Below are 17892 nucleotides of genomic sequence, written 5' to 3'. Positions count from 1 at the left end.
GGTCCAATCAATCGAGTCTCGATGTAGTAAGAGACTATCTAAGTGGGCCCGCGGCCTAAAATAACGTCAAGGATCTATATATTTGCAAAAGTTAGACTCTTCACAGGCTGCGGAATGAATTTGTTCAGACATACCAGTGTACCTTCGCTATTCGACCTAAATATATCTCTCTCTGTGTTCTTATAGCTCACAAATATTCCGGTCTCGACTGATATACTAACTCATCAGAGAGAACCCTTGTCTATAATGACTGAGATATATTCGACGCGATGATTATCGAATTATGACATTTACCACCGTCCTTCGGGGCTGGTTCAGCTGCATGAGTCAGCATCCAGCGCATTTAAGCCACCGACGTCCTCTATGCTGCCACATCTCGTTCTTCGCTAGTATTTAGTTTCCTCGACACAGCAAAGCTACCACGAAGACCAATACCACTAGAGAATGAACGAGATTGCCGCCGCACCTACAATGTCCGCACAGGAAGACCTAGACCAACGCTCGGGTGAGACACACTCCGAACCAGCTCAAGTTGACGGGGCTCCTCACGACTCAGACGACGAGCCCATGGTTTACGAGATTCCCCATGACTACGCAGTGTCGGCGCGCCAGGAGCGTGACCACCTCCTCGCCGCGGGTGTCTCTCCTGATTCTGTCATCTTACAAAGCGAAATAGGCAATCAAATCCCCCAGGTGGAAGGCGAGTCCCCCGCCGACTTTGCCAAGCGTTACGCCGAGACTATGAACGACATGATTGCTCACGGCGTTTGTATTCTAAACGATCAGTGTATTGCTGATGCGGTGCCATCTGGATTTGAAACCATAGATGGAAAGTTTTTCGATTTGGGCCCCGGATCGGGCGCGACGAAGGGGGAGTTTCGAGAGTTTAGTCGGTGGTTCGACGAAACGTTGGAAGCAGGACAGATGCATGAGGTGCCGGAGAAGTGGCTCAAGTTTGAGAAGCCGGCGGAACGGAGATTTGACTTGTAACAGTGGGGAGAGGCTATGGTATGATCATGGATCTCAGATTTCCTACCTCTTGGGACCGCCCGGTTTCTATCATGACGTGCGGAACGCAGTCTGGTATACGAACATGTATCACAAGTCCGTGCCAATAGGAACGGGTATGCAGTTCTAGCTTCAGTTACCAAAGAAAATGGTCGGCTCGCCCTGCTCTCGTGTCTCTTCAATAGACTAAGGGCCTTGAGGAAGGATATTCTCCCTACTCAGCTCCAGCCAAGCGCGGAGATTTTCAGTCTTAACGCTTTTATACCAGATGCCCACTGCACAAAGTAGACAGCAGGCAAAGCATACGAAAGAAGGAAAGGAAAAGACCACCCGCAAGGCAGCCTTGTCTTGGGGCTGAATTTCTTACATCAGATTTTAACTTCGGTCGGTTTTTGGGGCCTTATCTCCGTCTCACCAGATTCATAAGCATGGCTATACGAACTACATTGTGGCCGGTTCCGACCGTATTGCAATCTAAAATCGGACATAAGCAAGGCCGGAGGTAATGGACAGAGTCAAGATAGACCTTCCTGAAATCCATGAGGGGTTATAAAAGGAGGATGGATGTTCTTGATGATATGCATATTATCACAGCCCGAAACCATAAACCCTTACTGATTTCATACTTGCAACACCATGACCACCAACTACGTCAAAGACCAGGGCCCAGATTTCAGAAATGAGATCCAGCGCGTCGCAATTATCGGTGTAAGTCACGCATACGAAATCGCTCCCAAGTCTGTCAACTAACCAAAGCTACCTAGGCCGGAGGCACCGTGGGCAAGCCTATCGCCCAAGAACTCCTCAAAACAGGCAAGCACACGGTAACCGCGCTGACTCGCGTCGGGGGCCAAAACACTTTACCCGAAGGCATCCAGACCGTGCTTGTCGACTACCACGATGAGACAAGTCTCGTGAATGCCCTCAAGGGCCAGGACGCCGTGGTAATCACATTACCCGTCACCGCAGCACCAGACACACACTCCAAGATCGTACAAGCCGCCGCGAAGGCTGGGGTTAAATACGTGATGCCGAATGTCTGGGGCTGCGACGCCGCAAATGACTCTCTAGTGAACAGCGGACTAGGCTGGGAGCGGGTCCCGAGGTCTTTCGAGGAAATCGAGAAGACGGGTGTTTCGTCGTGGATGGCGCTTATCTGTGGGTTCTGGTATGAGCATAGTGTGAGCCTTGGACCCGCTACTTTCGGGTTTAATTTTGCGGAGAAGAAAGTGGTGTTCTTTGATGACGGGAAGACTCCGATGAACGTTAGTACTACTGCGCAGTGTGGGAGAGCTGTTGCGAAGCTGTTGAGTTTGAAGGTGTTGCCTGAGGATGAGAACGATCAGAGTGTGACGCTGAGTCGTTGGTTAAATAAACCCGTCTATATCTCCAGCTTCCGGGTGACTCAGAAGGAGATATTTGAGAGTTGGAAGCGGGTCACCGGTGAGAAGCATGAAGATTGGACGGTTGTGTATGAGTCCAGCCGTGAACGATACGAACAGGCACTCGAGAGAGTAAGGAATGGAGACCACGGTGCCTTTGTTCAGGCCATGTACTCCCGTGTCTTGTTTCCAAATGGAGACGCGGATTATGAGAGCAAGCATGGTTTGGCTAATGAACCTCTTGGTGTTCCTCAGGAGGATCTCGATACGCAGACCAGGAATGCGAAGGCAATGGTTGATCAGGGGTACGATTATATGACCAAGCGGAACTGACATGCCGTCTATTCTATGGACAGTATCCCCTTTGACAGAGGTTGCTAGATTGAGTAACAGGACATTCAGACCTTGAATTTAGATACAATAACTCGCATCATCCCTATGGTTTCTTCGCTGTGTTGAATCTTGAGCTGAGAATAGAACTTCACTGTTTGACTAATCGAAGATTTTCCCTGGGTTGAGCAAGAAACTGGAATGATCATTAGCACTGTACAAGCAATAACCCGATTGTGACTTACTGAGGATCCAAACTGCGCTTCAATGTGCGCATAACCCCGACAGTTTCAGGTCCCAGCTCCTCTAAGAGACACTCCTTTTTCCCGAGGCCAATACCGTGCTCGCCCTTGAAAGCCATTAGCCAACCTCCTGTATATAAAACAAGTCATTGGATGATGGATAATATTTACTTACCGAAACGGTTCCCTCCATCTCCACAGCCCTATGTACCATTGCCAGCACGCAGTCTCGAACAGATTGCTTCTGTTCTGGATCGTCCGGATTATACATCACAGCTTGGTGGAAGTTCCCATCCCCGACGTGGCCTAGGACGCTCGAGAACAACCCTAGCTGGCCTGATTCCTTCTTAGAGAGGTCTGGAGCCGTTAGCCAATAAACTCAGAAAGGAGATATTAGTATACTGTACCAATAATCTCTGCCATTCTCGATAACGGCACAGCAACATCCGTAGACCAGATCTGAGTGCCCTCAGGTCGCACCGCAAGCATTGCCCACAAAGATTCTTTTCTCGCCGCCCAAAGACTGTTCATTTCCTCCTCACTCTTTGCAAACTCGAAATTCGCTCCTCCGTGTTGCGAGCTGATTGTCCGAACTCGCTCCACATCCTCTTCTATAGCTCTCGGTGTTCCCGAGAATCTGCCTGCCGCTTAGCGGTATCCGACATTGTAGCTTGGGGGAACATACTTGAATAGCAATGTGGGTTTCTCCTCCCAGAGTCTACCCCCTGCTCCTCCATTCTTATTGATGACCATCATCTGAGTCTCGTCCATCATCTCCAGAGCAGCAATTTGGATTCCAGTACGCATGATTTTGGATGCGGTAGCCGCTGCCTCACGGATTGAAGGAAATGTGGCAACGGCCACATTTTGCTTCTCTGGTATGGTCGCCAGCTTCAGCGTGATTTCTGTAATCATGCCGAGTGTCCCTTCGCTCCCTGTGAACAGGGATGTCAGGTTGTATCCAGCAGACGTTTTTCTTCTTGCTGTCAGCTACGTGTGCACTATAATTGTCACGAACAATACATACCGTGGCCGATGTCTTGTTTTGATTACGCTTCCATCCGCCAAGACAACTGTGACATTGACGACCCAATCTTTCATTGTACCGTATCTCACGGCATTTGTTCCGCTATATATCGACTTTTAGAAGGGGCCCCAGAATAGCTGCAGATGGTGTGGCTAAGAGTAAACTTACCTGCAGTTGGTTGCGACCATGCCGCCGATCAATGCCTGCAACTTTATTAGATCGCTCTATAAACGCCCGAGTGGGGAATGGTACCGTGGGACTGGGGTCCAGTGGTAAGAAAAGACCACTATTCTTGAGGAGAGTATTGAGATCAACCCAATTCACCCCCGGTTGGACTACGACGTCCATACTAAACGAACAATTAGCTTCGTTTCGTATGTGTTTCCTTTGAAACAGCGTACTCATCCGGATGGAACGAGATGATCTTCTTCATATCCGAGAAGTCAATGGTTAATCCTGAGTACGGCGCCACAAAATGCCCTTCGACGCTTGAGCCACCAGCAAATGGAACTGCGTGGGTCGTGAGTACAATATCCTGACCAATTCAAGAGCCTCGGAAGATAACTCACTCATTGGAATCTTAAAAGCAGTACAAATCTTGGCAATAAAGGCCACATCCTCCGTACTCTTCGGCCTAGCAACAGCCACCGGCCTGGACTCACAATTCGAAGTGGACAATTCAGAATATCCGTGAATCGCAATTTCTTCCTCATCCCAGGAGACCGAATCCTCTCCTAGAGTCTCCTCAATTATCTTGATTCCCTACCATAGTTCATATCAGCATACAACACGGAAACAGATAACGGCCTCCGAGTATCGGTACCTTTATCATAGTCTCTTTATCCGCATATTGAAAGCCCTTTGCACCATCGACCTCTGGTGACTCTACCGGGGGTGAATCTGAGGATTGCCATTGCGAAACCAGGAGACACCCTCCAATCCCAGTGACGAGACCCGTGAGGCCCCATTGCACGGAGCTGCGACCGTTGGAATCGGCGCGAGCTTGCCGCGTGGCCTCTACATGATTGTATCGAGCGAACAGCGTCCGGGCGGGGATAGTTGCTCTTCCACCCGGGCGGAACCTGGGGAATGGAATTGCTCTTGGTATAGGTCGCATTAGGAGTTTTCTTCTCTCTCTCCTTATCACTGTGAGAGAGCAATGTATGTTCCAAGTTGGAATGTACCAGTATTGATTCGACTCGGAATGTTGTCCGTGGTGAAGTGCCTCGGATCCCTTGCGCGGCGCGGCTTTTCCCGATCGGGAATATCCGATGCAAGCCGTTGTGTTCAAGTCTAGTTGGCCAATCCCACCCTACCCCTGTTCTTTCTCCGCACCGGCTGTTTGATATTGCGCTGGGGTTATAAGTAGCTGTGAATTTTGTTGTGCTTTTCATTTGAGGAGTGATATTTCTAAAGGATGTGTGGTTAGAATAGATCTTGCTAGGGATTATGCTTCATGACGAAAGCAAAATATATATATAGATTTTAACAGTGTCGGGTAGGGCGCTGGTTCTATGCGCACCTTTATATACTCGTGAAGCACAAGCGTCAACATGAATTAACAGTATGCACACTCTTCCACTGTGCTACTAGCTTCGTCAACATGCATATTGTGTCCGCTACTTCTTTACCGAAGTCCATAGTGTAGTCTTAGCGCACTCATGAAGAGGGAGGCGATATTACCACATATGAGGCCCAGACAGAACATGATATTAAGGGACACAATAGCGTTCCTACGCTGTTTCCATCGGAAAGTCAGTATCTGCGACTGCAAAGCTATCGTATCCTGTGTGGTTCTGATAATCACTATACTGTCTATGTATGTGGAGTCAAGGAGTGATGTGCCGTGGTCCTGCTATCGGCAAATTGGGCTTTTAGTCGTATCATGATAGTCGCAAATGTATAGTGCCGTGTTCTCAAGAATAGTCCCGACGATTTGACCAGACGTTAGGCTCGGTCGTGGCTTTAACAACACCAAGGCAGAGACATATCCCGGAATTCTAAAGTAATTGTTTTGGTGTGCGGAACCAGGCAACGATACAGATGCTGCATCGCTGTTGCTCTCTGGGCCTCCAATCGCGTATCTCAATCTAGCGGAATTCAATTTCGCGACACATGCGATACTTCCACCATGGCCAGACCCATGGTAGGCTCATTTTCAGTTTGTTAGTCTTATCTAGTGATTGTACGGCGGGTGGCCGGTCGTTCTGGCTGATTTTCTTGCCTTGCTCAATGAGAAGGTTTCCCTGTTGCACTCACCTGGGCGTCGACCGAGAACCCAGTATTGTCTGTCTCTGGTGGTATCGTGTGCCTAAGTTGGTAACGAAGAGCCTGCAGAGTGCCTTCTTTAGCTCAACGGCTTCGAGGGCTTTTCCAGAGTACACGCACAACAGCCCAGCAGAGTTAGAAGGAATTAGCAATAGAAACGCGAGGTGGCGTCCACTGGAGCGCCTGATGCATTGTCTACATCGACTGCACTTTTGTACGCTCCTCGCGGACCATGGCACTTTTACATGAGCGAAGACGACGGCAATTTTGCTTTCTGGTGATAGCGGTTGAAGTCTCGTCTAGAAGAAGGTAATGGGCAAGGTCAGGTGTGCTTGGGAGTTGTATGGCAATCATCATTTCCCAATTTCTTTAATAGCATGGCTGATTGCCGACCGTGGGAATGAAAGTTTTCCAAAGTACGCCCGGAGCTACCGGGAAGTCATCAACGATTGGGTGCGTATTGCTTATTTGCGTTATTAAGCATGAATACGGCGTCAAAGCAGGTTTCAGAAGAAGATGCAACAGTAAGCGTACCTGTTGATGGTCTACTAACACAGGTGAGACCTCCGCTGCAGTGGCAATAAACATGAACGCAGGATCTCTCAACGCCTAGAATGGATTCTATGTCTCGCTCGTTCATGCAACTTACATAGGGCGGATACTCAATCATTCATGACATGTCTTGCAGCAGGCCAACGGGCCGTGTGTGCTACTCAATCTTATTTGCCCATTGGGATGACCGTGGAAAATCCACTGCGTAATTAAACTTGCGAGATTTGTTGTCTCCACTATTCTTATGACCTGCCAGCCACGTCACGCGATGTGCAGCCCCTTGCAGGAATACCCAGCCATTATATTCTTTCTTCATGCCCTGGATACGCCATCTGATCGTCTGGATCGATCGGTAAGCCGAAAGGAGCGCTAATCACCCGTTGCCGTATGTGAGCTCCTCCCTGACCCACAGATTGAGCTTGGTCTGTACACGTCTCGTTCAATTTTCGCCGTACACCTTTCAGCGGATCTTAGCTGATCATTCCATGGTCCCCCAGTGGGGGCAGCTTGGCAGTGCTTCTGCATTCCCTCGCCAAGGAAAGCTACACGGATTCTCCGCGTATGAAACACCTGACAAGTGAATACCTGGAGTTTGACTCCCTCGCTGGCTAGTCCATGGAATATCACGCACATGCATATTATGGGGAGCTGGACATTCGGAGGAGAGATCATAAAAGCGACCGACCTCACCTTGTGCTTCCCCTATACACATCATCGTAACCTGTACGTACCGGTTCTATCGACCGTATATTCCCAAACTCGTTCTACCTCCAATACACGCTATATTAGGGGACTAAATGGCTCGAGTGTGAGAATCCTCGGTTTAGGCAATATTCTCACTTCATGCCGCCCTATCACGTAGATAGAGATCTGATCGAACGTTTGATTGTGCGCCATGGGTATCTAAGCATGCCGAACATTAAGGTTGCCATAAGTAGTGATCGTCCTAATAGGTTGCGCATTTTTGGTAATAGACTCGCTAGCCGAATTCATGTCACAAGCCCTTTGAGGTGGTATACATATCCTGGAACGATGGATACGATGTATAGGACGTAGGGAAGGTTGGGTCAAGGTCCGTAGATAGGGGATCTGGTCTGGTAAGCTGGAATAGTCAGCGATTCGTAATGCTGAATTAATGACAGCAGGAAATAGGTCCTAGTACCATAGTAAGCCCACAAGGAGTTATCGCCATTTCAAGAGCCATTCTCCGGATATCAGATTATAATGCTATTATATCAATTGCATCCCCGCGCGCGCGTGTGTGTGCTGCCACTCGGATGGCAACCCGGATTGTGACTGGCGTAGTAGAAGATGCAACTGGGTCTATCTCTTATACGGAAAATTCCTCGTCAGCTGAGTCTGATGAGGATGAAGTTCAATAGGATGGTGCTGGCGTCCCATTTTGAAGCCTAATACAGTTTGCGTTGCGGCAAGAGCAACAAACTTAGATGTCAATTACCATATTATCCAAAAGCAATACCCAATCTTACCTTTGGCAACATATTCGCCTCTGAAAGATGCAAGACCGTTGTCTTGGGGGAGCTCCCTGGGCTATGCAGCATATGAAGTGCGCAGAAACCAAGGCACATATCTGAGAATGCTCTGTGGTATCGTCCATGATCACATACAAGTGATTATACCGCTACGGGCGTACATCAATGGTTGTTCAATGCCATTTGCTGAGAAGACACTATTGTAAGTCGCAGCTGCGCAGTGTCCGGATGGTTATCTGGAGGTATACACCTAGTAGTTCCTAAAGGAGACAGGCCAACACTTCAACTGAGCGATAGTTCGTTATTAAGTGCAAAGGGAAGAGCATAAGCTGCTTCGGTACGTACCTTTTCAGGTACACTCCATGGGATTAGCCAAATGTGTGGTTATCGCCCAGGGCCATCATCCCAGATGCCATTGTAGAAAGATGTCGAATCGTTCAGTCTCGTAGAAATACTACTTCTCCGGTCCGCAGAGCGAAGCGTAGTCAAGGTATCAGTATACCACATGAAGATATTTTGAGCAATAGATTTGTATGATCAATCATGGAGGCAACACAGGATTAATACCTAAGTAACATAGGCAATGAAGCCAACTCCGCAGTGATAAGTGAAGACCACATGGACAGGCGATCATGGACTTGATGAGATGATCGTGAGGGGAGGATCACAGTGAGCAGAAGCAGTGACAACTGAAGCAGAATAGGGTGACTAAGCGGGTATTTCAGACGATATCAGAGTCATGTGTCGAAAACAACAAGTCGAGGAAAGAGCTCTGCTAGGACATTGGGTTGGGACTTCAACCATACCAATGAGTACATTCCCCATTTTAGCAAATGACTGGGATCAGTGATTTCAAGCGTGGAATTAGTGATCATTTCTATCTACGGGGTATCATGGTGCAATATCAAATCGCAGACTTCTCAATTAACGGGCAAAGGAAGCTAATTCTACCACTCATAACTGAACGAGAGGAAGCATGTGCTCGCTTTCCAAGCATAAGGCCATAATGGTTGATGCTTCCTCCCCCCTCATCTCTCCACCTCTCTCCTTATTGAAGATATTGAGGATGCTAGTGCATGGCAAGACTTGACTTGGGGTCATATCCTAAGAATCACAGAAGCGCTATCCACGGAAGTCGCTCCAACTTTAGTGTCGTCCCTCGCCGCCTTTGCGTCCTATTCTACGCAATAGCACATCGTGGCACACCAAAAACAACTGTCAATCTTGGCAGGCTGAATACATATTCCAAACCCACAATTTGGACTATAATTGAAAGGGTTTGGGTCGGCCAACGGGAATTTGTACAGTGGTGCATCTGGCGCATACGGTTACGCAAACAAAGTCAAAGTTACAGAAGAGGACAATCCTATTTAGAAGATTGTCTTCGTTAGTGGTAATAGACAGAATGACGTTGATAGCTTCTACACACAATGGGATGCATTCCAAGGCAGAAATCTGGATACAACTCGATACAAATGCGCTTCACACTCCGTAATCAGGAAGGATTAATTTCAGTACGTACCCACATATCACACTGCTCATACTGTATTGGAGAAGATTGTCCCGCCTAAACCTAATCTGTACTAAACGAGCATAGACGCCAAAATGTGGCGGAGCTGACGGTGACCGTTAGAATTTTTAGTCTCAACTGAACCGAAAGCGTGTAAGGAAAGGGGCTGCTATGGATGAGACGCTAACAGTCGTAAGAGTTCAGACCCCTCTGATCAGCAGCAACTAACTCATCTCGCGCAAAAGCGACTCGCACAACTGAGATCGTGAAATTGCTGTGTGATCTGTGAATCCGGGCTTCATGACTTAGTCTATCACCCAGATATGAATATGAAGTGCTCGTTATACACCATCGGCCCTCACGAGAAATGGTGTCTATCTGAACTATCGCCCTTACTGCCGCTATAAGGGTATACGTACCTTTCAGATTTCTTCTCTAGAGCTCCACCTAGTGGGAATCTTATCGGTATATCGGGCCGATAGAACTTGTGTGGCTGCGAGAGCGCTGATTGCATTGGTAGCCCTATTTGCTAACGGGGCTGCTGTGTACACCAAGAAGCCTGACAGAATTTTTGACTATACTGAACAACAACCGAAAGGTTGAATTCCCCGTGTGGCCCACAATCCCACGTCCAATCCTTGCCACTCTTATGACGACCCCTAAATACATCTGGGCCGTTGCTCGTCCTCGTCCAACCTGACCACCACATACGCTCAATTACTTCGGGACGATATTTCTGTCGCTTTGGCTTCGGGCTTCTTATCCCTGCCTTACAGCATGGCCAGGGTATGATCCATACCATACAAAGTATCTAACCCGTGACGCGCGTCCGTCTTCAGGACACTCCGCCACCAGCACATCAACAACGGCTTCCTAAGATATCCAGAAACCAATACTCAATGAAAGGATATCTTGACATGGGTCACTGAATTTAGAACTGAACGGCGCGCCCAGGATACAACAAATGAAAGAACCGGTCCAGGCCAATGTGGATTCATTTGAATAATGCGTATGTTCTCGATTTCTGATATGTGTACTCGCGCTGGTCGTTGGATCATTGGCTGATCGGAATAGTTGTTTATTTAGCATTATTGGTGTCCATTGAATGCTCCTTCACCTTCTGTATATCCCCCGATGTATACAGCTTCTCGACCCCGTCGTGTCCTGTCATTGCAAGGTAGCCCGGGGTAGTGCAGCAGCTGTCTAGAAAAGAAGCATGGATCATGCCTTGCGCGCGGTGGTGCATGCGTGGGGCGTAAAGAGGGTTGGTATGAGCTATGCTGAGACGCTTCCTCGCTGCCCAGGAGGGATTACAAGACACCACCGCCACTATGTCGCTTCAATGGGAAGGTCAGCTCCATCACTCGTCTAGACCAGCACCACGTAGGCGAACTTGACATGTGTCCGGAGACTTGACCTCAATTGGCCAGCTGTTGGTCCTCAGTAATACCACTGGAATGTCATTGAGAAGGGTATTGCCAAGGTCTTTGTTCCTCAGTACTGCAAGAATAGTGCAGTTACCTTGCATGCTACTGCTCGTTTGAAGTTATAGAATATGGAAGGCATAGGCAGCGGAGGGGGTCTGGTAGACTGAGAGCGGGCCTTCTGGCCAGTTTAACGACTGTCCATCATATATTGCTTGTGCTAGGCGTTACTGTGCTCACACTCTCACACTCAGCGTATCTTTTAATGCATTATCTTGGCTTGTCCATACATGATCTCCCATTCGAGATAACGTTCACTAGATGCCCAGCGTTGGGCTCTGCGAGGCGATGTAAGATATTTGGCTTGTAAGTTTGGCACTGTAGTATCAATTGGAGACTTGGCTCTTGGATCTCCCTGCCCAGGTGTCCACTGCCGAGTCAGTCGTATGGGCACAAGATTGTTAGTACGAGTCAATGACATACCTTATGGTCCCTCAACCGTTGTTCCACCTCACAAATTGCTTGCCGATCACAATTTGGGTGGGCCGCGGGTCACCCACGGCAAGCCCTACCATAAATAAGTGTGGAGGGCACGACGACACCACCACAAGAACCGCCTGCTCGCATGAAAACCAAGCCCAGTCACTGTCACTTGGGTATTCGGCTGGCGACAACGCTGTTGAACTTTGGTTGATCCAGGTTTCCACGCTTTTGCCACGTCCTGCCATTCACACCTTCACGGTAGAAAGCTCCACAAGGCGATTTCACCGCTTGATGTGTGATTGGGCCTGGTGTTTGCAATTCAGCCAGCCACAACAGCGACGACGCTGCTTTGTGTCTATACGTCAGCCAGCCACAACCACGAAGGGGCGCCTCTCAACGATGGAAGAATTCGGCAATTGTAGTTTCTCCGCGGAGATCACTACCCTTTGTGCGCGTAAAGATTGGGCTAATCTGTCTATACGACGAATTAGGGCTATTCAATTAGTGGGCTCCTTCTCCCGTGGCCTCCGTCCTTGAATATTGACGTCCACACACATTCCCCCTTCAGACGAGGCTTCTTCGATAAGGGAATGCTGTTCTCCCCACCAAACTCCCCCGGTAGGTCCTTAGGCCATGTCGTTCTTCTGGTGAAGGACGACGGGATTCTCCTTACTTGGGTTGCCAGGAGAATTTTCAATGTATTGCTGCGCCGAGGTTCACCTTACTATGCCTGAATATTCGGGCTTTCGATAACAGTGGGCCCGCAGTGATGTCGACCACGGGTCGTGTCCATTCCACATAAACAGTGTTTGTTATGACTTACGAATCGGGAGCCTCGATCCTATATATGGCAAGCTGAATACCAGTAATTTACAGCATACACACATACGCGTTGAAGTAAGTCATGGCAAAGAGGATATCACATAGCTTCACATAAATCTCTTGAACAGGGTGAGCACAAGGTACTATGAAATACCTAGAAATGAGAGCACCTGGAGTCAGTCTTAAGGTTGGGCGAGACACGGGTTAGGTAGGCAGCATAATCTTCTCGAAACCTTTCGAAAAATATAAACAAACTTCTGTGTGACGGCGAATTTCTAACGAGAGAAACAGTCGCTCAAATCGATGTTGTGCGGTCAGTATGTCAATAAGATAGGTCCAAAATATCAGGCTGGACCCACCTTCGGAGATTTTCTTAGCAGGGTCTAACCTATGTGAGCGATCGTCTCCTACTTTTAGATTGGCTAACATCAGTACGTGGCGTTCTTGGTTGTCCATGACTTGCCAGCTTCGGCTCCGAACGCTTGCTCTAGGAAGAGGTCGGGGCAACTATTTCCATCCATCGTAATTGGCCATATTCTGTTTGAACTCAGGCAGTACCGGTAGCAGTGGATCGAGTGATACAAGCAGGATGAGTGAGCAAGAAGTTTATTCACACCTTCATTACCCTCATATCATGAAGGCCGAGCGGCTCACCATTGAGACAGCTAGATAGATATACGTGATTATTGTCTAGAAGCTATATGATTCAAATTGGGAGGACGGAGACCGCAAACAATTTGCATAAGGGCGGTCAGCATACTTTGCTAATTCTCTTCTTTCTATGTTGGTATTGGCTTTCTTGAAGACCCAACGTCATGTTCCCTTACAATTGTAGAGACACTATATCCAATCAAGTGGTTGATACCGCTCCCGAGAAGGTATTGAATCTTTTGGTGGTAGTTTATGACAGAATCATGTCAAGGAAGGTCTCAGGAACCTAGTCTTGCCCTGTATCAGTAAAGCCGTCAGATAATGCGGCCATATAACGTTGGAGGGCAACTGGCCTGGTTATATCAATAGCAAGGAATCCACCTGGCCAATGAGACTCATACGATACATTGAGAAAGACAACGATCATGGTCGTAAAGGCGAGCTTGGTGGTCAGAGTAAATAAGGGATGTATTACTAACAGGGAAAAGCAGCGCCGGGATGTTCGGAGCACATCCCGTGCCTAGTCGATACGTTATGCTGTGTCCTTGCACAGACGAATTCTTCTTTCGTTTTTCCATTTCTTCTGCCTGCGCGGGCGAGAAAGGATCACTTCGTACGATCTAGGATGACATGAACTATCTGTCTATATCGACCCGACATGTGTCCCTTTCTCACATCCGTCTGACTCGAGAATTCCTCCCATTTTCGTGTCCACCCCTATTGATTCAGACCAGAGTTGTGCTCAACCATGTTCACATTGGATATACACTAACCTCCTGAGCCCGACCGAATATAGGGAAACCAATGGCCACAATGGTTGCGATGCCCCGATTCTATCATCTCCGCCCCCCTTTGCTGAAGCCACCGCCACCGCCAACCCAAAGCCCTGCCGTGCGATCCCGGCTATCGAGCCAACCTCGGTATATTAACCGCGTCGTCTTTGAGTGATTATGTTGGACCGAACCCAGTGGTCGCTGGTCGCCATTTATGGACTCTTCTAAGAAACGATAATATACCGCCGACGATCGCCCTACCCATCCTGTTCCAATTTGCTGAAAAACCAGCGTCAGCCAGCGACGATTGTTGACTTACGCCCAGTCCACGATGTGGCTGGCTTTAGCACGCCATCCACCGCTAGAGGGAAATCTACACACCGTGACCGAACCACCTGAAAGGCCCCGTGAGAAGTTGTGCTTTGTGGGTGCTGTCAGATAGACACAGCAAGGAACAGTTGGAGTCAGTTTCGTAGAATGCTCAATAGCGACACCTAGTCAGTAAGCGCTGACTAGTGAACCACATTATACCTTGCGAGGCCTCGAAGCGCAGGCCTACCTGAGTGGCACCCTACCAGTTATTATGGGACCTAAGGCAGCGTTACATTCAGCCAATCTGGAAGTCGCCCTTGTCAAGGAACATAAGACTGCATCAGGGAAATAATTATGCTGGGTCAAATCTCAGACCTATTGTTCCAGTAAATGAGCACCTGCTGCCAACATGTTTACGTAGTAGTACCTACGGTTATTGATCCCTTTGCTACCTGATAGTAACAGGACATGGGGAAAGGAGAATATAATATTGCGGGAGTTCATAAACTGCAAGACGCTCATAGACACCTTGCATACACTATTGGCTCTACCAGAAAAGAAGCAATTCATTAGATCGAACCGAAATTAGGCCTCGCACAAGGTCCCGATCCTTCATTATTTAGGTTTGAGTGGGCGTCCCACAGACAGATAAAGGGATAGATAAAAACAATCAAGACTTGAGACACACCCCAAAATCAAGAACACAAGAACATATGCACGAGGACATGAAAATGACAATGGTTTACTTACCTCAGGATGGGCCTTCTGTTTGAGCATGGTATCTGGCTAACATTCTCACCCAGGGGCCTGCCATCTCGATCAAGCCGAATACGGATATCTCTTTGCTAATCGACCGAGTGCGTCCACAACCTTCAGCATATACTCCTAGCGTTGTACTGAATCCTACAGATCATGGAACTAAGTCAACATGCCGCGATGTTGACTAGAAAACTACTTGCAACAATATATCAGAACGACATGGGTAGTCTATCCCCTCTGGGAGACATTGATGACATGATTCGGCTGCAGTTCATGCTATCCGAAGAGATATCGCGGCTATATGTTATACTACACCGTTACGGGCAGTCCTCGAGGGCCGTCTTATGAATGTCTATGATTTGTTGGAAAAGGAGTTTATTCGAACGCTGGACTGGGCGCGATCACGCAGGGCGGACACGTCGCCAGGATAATATAATTGCAAGATCTTTCGATAGCATGAAACAGACGCACAGTTTCATTCTTTGCCTTACCGGTAAATTAGAGATTTTCTCTGTGGATCACAAAGTTTCCCCTATCGGGGCGTTGGTGGTTGCAGCGCCGATTAGGTGGCATTCCACGTCTTCTTTGGGTCACCAGGCCCCTGTAAACTATTGGAAAGTGTGCTTCATGCAGCAGCAAGGACGATCCACGTAAAATGGATACCAATTAGTATCTATCTGATATGCATAATGGAGAAGGACTGAAGCCAACTCCATCGCGTAAAAAGCAGACATTGTGGGGGTTTGGAGTGCCTTCCGTGGGTAAGACGGCGGATTCGTCGAAGGCCATGAAGTGGGTTCAAGCACCAAACCTGGTAGTCTAGTGGATCTCTCTGATACTTTCATTGGGTGAGGATTCGTTCCTCTCATCTCTTTCCCGAATGCTCCGCCTTATCTTATCGGACATGCGGCCGAAAATACATCGATCGGCCGATTCATGCTGCATGCTACTGACAGGAGAGATTGGTTCAAGGCGCCTCGCAAACCTATACTTGAAGGGCTTTAGCCTAATGGAAGACTATCCTAACCTGCTCTATCCTTGAGACAAAGGTGTGCAGCTTCTAGTGGCCAACAAACTATATGGAGTGGATACTGACCTAAAACGAGTGCAGCGAGCTAGGTAGAGTCAGGAATCTAGAATCTAGGGCTCAGAGATTGTTCGTTGTCTAATATCGTGGCACCCGGCGGAGCCCCCGGACGTCGAGCTCGTATAAAGTTTTCATTTGGATTGAGTTTGGCAAACGACGGTGGAAGTGATGACATGTACTCTGTGAAGCTACAGCACAGTATATTCCGTTCAAAACTAAATTCGAGGTATTGGAGATAAGGACAGCCATAGGAAACATGAAAAGCAATATGTAGTGACCTCGTATTGATACGTGGCCGCTTCCATGGCTCAGGGAAAAAATGACACTCCTGTGGCGAAAGATCTCAATACGCACGGTTGCGATCGAGGCTGATCCAGCGGCAACTGCCGAATAGAGGCCACCGTTGAAGACCTGTCCCACAGAGACTCATCTGTCTAACGTATTGACGCCAAATCCTTCCCGTAATGGCTCGAGTTGCTGCAGGTACCGAATATGCTGTTCATTAATCCAGCTAGTGAGGATCTCGGAGATCCTCGGGCCCCCGTTATGCATTTATGAAATTGAATGCCGTGTGCCCCATGCTGTATGTACTATAGTCCCTGCCTCAGTGCATTTGCCGGCGGGTATATATTTTAGACACGTAATGCTATTGTTGCCTGTTTATACGCATGAGAAAGGCACCGATAGTCATTACTCTTTCCTTGGGAGATCCTACATCTCGTTCACAACGCGGCGGCAACCGTACATGACCGTCCCACTACCAGATTTCAAGTGCAAAATATATAAGCCTTTAGCACTTGCAATCGAAACACTGGACATACGCCCAATTATGGCAGATGTGCATAATACTGCAGATCCCCTGCATCCGCATCTCAGATCCAGGGTGACGCCAGTCCCCACCGGGAACGCCATTTTCATAGCGGTCAAGCCGCCAAGAACCTGCTTCTTATGAGTTCTACAGGATGCTCGATGGTTGTCGTCACGCCTCATATTGGTTCATACTGCATTTGTCCAATACCCCAGCTCATAGTTCTGGCTGCTGTACCTATATTCAGGTATCCAAGCCCGACTGACCGAGGAGTCGAGGACTCAGACTGTACAGCCAAGATGGAGGACGCCGGTTCGATGACACCACAGTCTGCGGGGTCGTTGGCAGCGGTAGGGAACCCGGTGACCCCCATGCTGCATACCCGGAAATCGCCACCGCGAAGGGGCTATAGAAGCCTATTGAAATTACATGTCTATGTGATGTCCGGGGTTACACGTAGGGGGTGCACTCAGAAACTTCTCTTAAATGTGGCTCACGCGGTGATTGAAGAACCATTGGCCTAGTTAATTATATTAACGGTGATATCATCTTCTTGTTCGTTAATGCTATTGTGGCGGTATATCTGAGCAGAATCTCTCTCCCGTGGCCGTCTGCATGGGTTCAAACCCAGAATTTCTCTCTTCTGAGAGCCTTGAAACAAAGAAGAGACGACCGATCCTCTCCTGCCTTCCGTGCTATAGGCGTAGAGTGAAGGCGAGTTGTTGTGCATACCTATCTACGCGCCCTGCTCTTTTAGTTGGGTATCAAGATTCTGCACAATACAGGGGGAGGGCTAACAAGCATACTGCTGCAGTGCGATCATCTCATGCCCTGTACACCGTGCTGTCTAAGGGGCACACCTGCTGAATGCAAGTTTACGGACGAAGGTCGCAATGCATATATGTTGCAGTCAGATTCGGTCAAGAGGATAGCAGAAGAATGCGCATACTTGGAGCGCAGA

General features: G+C 48.4%; 3 protein-coding genes across 3 annotated transcripts; 2 read left to right on the top strand and 1 right to left on the bottom strand.

Annotated features, from left to right (window-relative positions):
- Nucleotides 1–444: 444 nt before the first annotated feature.
- ANOM_009499 (uncharacterized protein) lies at nucleotides 445–990 on the top strand (the record flags this gene model as incomplete). The annotated part of the gene is made up of 1 exon (XM_015554755.1): nucleotides 445–990. The coding sequence occupies one exon, from the start codon at nucleotides 445–447 to the stop codon at nucleotides 988–990; it is 546 nt and encodes a 181-aa protein (XP_015405267.1).
- Nucleotides 991–1644: 654 nt separating this feature from the next.
- On the top strand, nucleotides 1645–2723 carry ANOM_009498 (aromatic alcohol reductase; the record flags this gene model as incomplete). Its single annotated transcript, XM_015554754.1, has 2 exons — nucleotides 1645–1716; nucleotides 1773–2723. 2 exons carry the CDS (start codon nucleotides 1645–1647, stop codon nucleotides 2721–2723), a joined length of 1023 nt encoding a protein of 340 aa, XP_015405268.1.
- A 159-nt stretch (nucleotides 2724–2882) lies between these two features.
- On the bottom strand, nucleotides 2883–5106 carry ANOM_009497 (D-lactate dehydrogenase (cytochrome); the record flags this gene model as incomplete). The annotated part of the gene is made up of 11 exons (XM_015554753.1): nucleotides 2883–2916; nucleotides 2966–3069; nucleotides 3138–3319; nucleotides 3370–3599; nucleotides 3648–3938; nucleotides 3990–4091; nucleotides 4158–4192; nucleotides 4242–4338; nucleotides 4391–4499; nucleotides 4559–4751; nucleotides 4813–5106. 11 exons carry the CDS (start codon nucleotides 5104–5106, stop codon nucleotides 2883–2885), a joined length of 1671 nt encoding a protein of 556 aa, XP_015405270.1.
- Nucleotides 5107–17892: the final 12786 nt, after the last annotated feature.

This window comes from Aspergillus nomiae (genome assembly GCF_001204775.2).
Source record: "Aspergillus nomiae NRRL 13137 chromosome Unknown contig00213, whole genome shotgun sequence".
Taxonomy (NCBI): Eukaryota; Fungi; Ascomycota; class Eurotiomycetes; order Eurotiales; family Aspergillaceae; genus Aspergillus; species Aspergillus nomiae.
This window is presented reverse-complemented; position numbering and strand designations above follow the sequence as displayed.